At 33.4% G+C, this 4,954-nt stretch overlaps 1 protein-coding gene across 1 annotated transcript; it reads right to left on the minus strand.

Annotated features, from left to right (window-relative positions):
- Positions 1 to 926: 926 nt before the first annotated feature.
- On the minus strand, positions 927 to 3,498 carry LOC112596147. The gene is made up of 2 exons (XM_025341644.1): positions 3,354 to 3,498; positions 927 to 1,750 (listed from the first exon to the last, which is right to left on the minus strand). The coding sequence occupies exons 1-2, from the start codon at positions 3,496 to 3,498 to the stop codon at positions 927 to 929; spliced, it is 969 nt and encodes a 322-aa protein (XP_025197429.1).
- Between the last annotated feature and the right edge of the window lie 1,456 nt (positions 3,499 to 4,954).

Here is a 4,954-nt window from a genome sequence, read left to right on the forward strand (position 1 = left end):
CCACAACGTTTCGAATGCAGCTCTAACCTGGCTGAGATCACTTGATATTCCCCTATAGAAAATCACCCTACCACATAGAAGTTACCATGCTACTATAATTGCTGACTAATTATATTATACTATATGTTTTATATTTTATTTTATTATTTTGTTCTATTTTTACAAAGTTTATTTGTTAATAATTTTATTGTGTTGTAATGCTTGTCTATAATACCATACGATAATAATAATAATTGTGCGATGCACGGAAAATATCATTTATTTACGATAAAGTAATTTATAAGGCCCTCCGCACACGGTAAAACTGTTTTGCAACGAGAATCTCAAATCAGTTACGTGAGCGATTGTTGAGCAATTGGTTTGCAATCAATTTATGTATTACTCCGCACACGAGTTCGATCGAATTTCGACCAGTGTACGCAGTTGTATGCGAATTGATGTTCGGAAAGAACGTGCGTTTTTTAAAGTTTTTCAAAGTTTTTTTATAGTTAAACATTAAACTTTTGCAATATGTCGAGTAGTTCTGATGAAGATGATATAATCAACTACTATCAGTACCGTAGACAACGAAAATTAGTACGAAGGGAATATTGGACCCATCCATATATAGAGAAAAATATGAAATGCAGGCTGTTTATAGCAGCAGAACAACTGAATCAAACTGATACCAAGTTTATAGCGTTCTACAGAATGTCAAAAGATTCATACTGGGAATTGTTAAAGTTGGTTACTCCTAATATACATAAAATGAACACAAATATGAGAGAATGTGTGTCTGCCGAAGAAAGAATATTGATAACTCTGAGGTAAGTGTTATTAGTCTTTATTGAATTATAAGGTTCTGAATTTCTTATATTTTAATCGTAATAATAACATAATATCAACAAATAACTAAATTAAGAAATTAATAATGATTATTAAAATAACTATAATGGTGTGAAACTGGACTCGCACTCCTCATCGTATTTTTCAACTGTCCCAGAAAAGTTGCTGTAATACTCAAGTGCATTTGATGGTGTACTCCCAGATGTATACGACGTGGTTGACTGCGAAGTGTGTGTTGACGGAAATGAAGTAGTAGATGGCGACGAGAATGTTGACGATGATTGGGATGATATTTCATCTATAACGCTGAAAATTTTTCGTTTAAATAATTTAATCTGATCCTTACTAAAATGTTCAACTTCAGGTATCAAACTTAATAAAAACATCTTGAGAGCTTTTTTGTTTTCACTGTTGTAAGAATTAGTAACTAAATTTGCTTCCAATCTCGCCTTTTTAGCTTTAAAGTATTCAGCCACATAATTATCTGCTACCACTGCCGATTTATTTTTGAACTTCAGGTTTTTCTTATTTCTAGACAAGAACTGTTCTTCAGGATGGTTAATTTGTTGCGATAGTACTGGTGATGCTGGTGATGCGGAAGGTGATAGAAATGGTGCTTCTAACGTTGGTGATGTTGGAAGTGGTGGCGGTTGTAGTTCTGAAGACTGATCTGAGTACGATGAGTTTGTCAGACCAAAACATATTTCTGTATTTTCTATCGTTTCATCAGTCGTTTCGTCTTGCGGTTTCTCCGGAAGATTACCAGTGGACGGCGGAACCAACGTTTTTATAAATGGGATAGAAAACTGCACGGCATCTGCTAAATAATATGCTTTTTTATTTCTACCAGACTCACTTGCCGGAGTTTTCATTTTCCGTGTAAAAACAGTACGAAGATTACGCCATTTTTCTTTACACTCGGACGCTAAAATCATTGTAATAAAAATAATAAATAATAAATATAAAAAAAAAACAGGAACTCGTTGTGTTGTTTAGTAGCTATCGAGTGAATCTCGTAAATGAGTAGTGTAAGTAGGATTTTTGACCACTGTCGACCACTGGGACTCACTGTCCCTTAGGACAGTGTGATCCGCAGGGCCGTGGTTACTGGTTAGGTATTCACTCCGGTCGCCTAACTAAATTACGAGTATTTACAGTGACTACACAGTTTGCACAGTTTCATATAGGTAATAAATTATGTAATAATATTCACTTATATTTTAACAGATACTTGGCTACAGGATGTACATTTGTGTCTCTTTCATTATACTTTGCAAGAGGGGAAACTACAGTTGGAACTATTGTGCACGAAACAACTAAAATAATCTGGGACACGTTAAATGAAATATATATGCCGGTACCAACTAGAGAGCATTGGAAATTGATAGCCGATCGTTTTGAGTCAATTTGGAATCTCCCAAACTGCATTGGAGCTCTGGACGGGAAGCATGTACGAATAGAGAAATTTCCCAACACAGGTTCACAAAATTATAACTATAAATCATACCATTCTGTCGTTTTAATGGCATGCTGCGATGCAGAAGGATTATTCACGATGATAGAATCGGGATACGCGGGAAGAAACAGTGATGGAGGCATTTTTAAAGCTAGTGCAATGAAGTATTGGATTACCCACGGAGGTTTCGACATCCCTTCATCTTCCCCGTTAACATATGATGAGACAAATAGTCCATTTCCATACTACTTTGCAGCTGATGAAGCATTCCCGTTATCGCAGTATTTATTGAGGCCTTATTCCAAAAGGACATTAGACAATGTTAAAAGAATATTCAACTATAGGTTAAGCCGTGGACGGAAAACTATTGAATGCGCCTTTGGCATGGCGGCAGAAAAGTTTCAAGTACTAAATGGTCCCATACGATGTCGAAAAGTAGAATCAGTGAATGACATTATTAAAGCGGTTTGCATTCTACACAATTATGTACGTAAACGAGAGGGTATCGTCTATAGGCCCACAGACACGCAAGAAGATCATGAAATAGCCGCAGTAGGAATAGACACAATAATACCAAGACAGGTAACAATAAATGAAAGATCTTCAGCAAATACTATTAGAAATTATTTATCTAATTATTTTCTTTCTTCTCGTGCATCTCTACCATGGCAATGGAAATACACTGTACCAGAAATAAGAAATACGATACGCTATGATACGACAACATGATTATTATTATATTATTATTATGTAATTATACTTATAATTATAATTTATAAATAAAATCAAAGTACAATGTAGTACAATAGTACATAAACAGCTAGTATATCATGTTATTTTTTTGATGGTATTTTTAGACACTTTATTATTAATATAGCTTGGATAAAGATAAATACAATCCGTATAGGGAAATATTATTTTTAGAACAGCTGAAACATAATAATTCATATTGAAATATTATTCTAAATACTGCATTCGTTTATTTGGCCCTTCTTTAAAAGACTTGTTTTTAATATACTCCGTGTATATTAAGTGTATATAGGTACATATATTAATTACATTTTTTACATACCTGTCATGTTTACTTTGGCTGCTATCTCGTGCCATGCTTTTTCTGTCAGGTCTTTTCTTGAGTATCCGGAAAGATTATAATTATATAAAAGTTCGTGTTTTTCTACCTCCTCGACAAATTTAATGTTTGCCAACTGCTCATTCATTGTGAATGAATTATCAATTTATCAAAATATAATATTCAGGTATTATATAATAATTATAATAATAAAATAATAATTTTAATACATTCTAAGTAATAAATTAATCATTTATTACAATGTAATCACGCAACTGAAACCGAAATTCGACCTGCAAGCACAGTTGCATGCGACCAGTTGGAAACTGATTACAAACCGATTTGGTTTTGGTCGACAAGTGTGCGGTTTCCTATTACGCTAGACAAGCAAAATCGCCAAACAGTTGCTCGCGCAACTGATTTGAGATTCTCGTTGCAAAACAGTTTTACCGTGTGCGGAGGGCCTAAGCTTATCGCTTTTTCTGTCATTATCAAAAACCGGTCTACGAATATGTTACTATTTGAAGTCAGTACTCAGTATTAATAATATAATATTAATTCATACAACGCTACCTATTGGCAGCTATTATAAATAAAATTTTAGTCACCGAAAATCCCTATATCATTGTCTATCTGTCTATTCTATAATCAATGCTATTTACTATTATAAACATTCATATCAGAGATAAGTAACAAACAATGATATGATTTAAATTTCGAGTGATAACAATTTAATATTGTGGCGATCCCGTAATATCACCACTACCACGATTATTATTGTATGTCCAAATTATTGTACCACGTACTAAATTATTGTAGCGCGTACCGAATTATTGTGTCGCACCTTATCTCATGTACCAATCGAGTCGCCGACTCTATACACTGCGCTCCCCTTCCATCATGTACGATTCTCCACGGTGTTTAATGCCGCCTCCAGTGCCGTAAAAATCATAGGTGCAGGTGGTGCAGAGCACTGGGGCCCACCGAGTCAAAGGGCCCATAGTGGATAGCCGTCAAATTTTTTTTTTTAATTGATTTAATTTGATTTGACTTCATAATTTTATTATTATCTTGTACATTTCATAACAAATAAACAAAATGTAAAAACCAGGTCTGTTTTATTTGGAATTGTTTATCTAAATATTGGAAAAATTACTAAGTCTAGTGTGACATAAATAGATTTGTTGAATGTTGATTATTATATGCAATATCTCGATAACGACACGCACACACTTACAAATTATACCGTTGTATGTCTGTGTGTCCATGTCGATGTAATACACTGATTTTCAGTCGAGTCAGACGATATTGATTATATTTAGCTATTAGCTAATATTATGCTTTATGTTACTGTTATTTTTTTACTTTAAAAAGTGTAAAAAAAATTATTGTGTACTGTGTAACATACTTTCATATAATTGTAATCTACGTAATTTAAAGCTCATAATTACTTTATTATTTCTATCATAAATATTTTATTATGAATAATCCAAAAGTTCCCAGTGGTGCGGCTAAGAGAAAAAAGAAACTTCAACAAACACAACATCTTTTGAAAACAAATGCAAAAATTAAGAATTATTTTGAAAGCAATCAACATGTTAATG

This window comes from Melanaphis sacchari, unplaced genomic scaffold, assembly GCF_002803265.2.
Source record: "Melanaphis sacchari strain LSU unplaced genomic scaffold, SCAv2.0 Contig300_pilon_pilon, whole genome shotgun sequence".
NCBI lineage: Eukaryota > Metazoa > Arthropoda > Insecta > Hemiptera > Aphididae > Melanaphis > Melanaphis sacchari.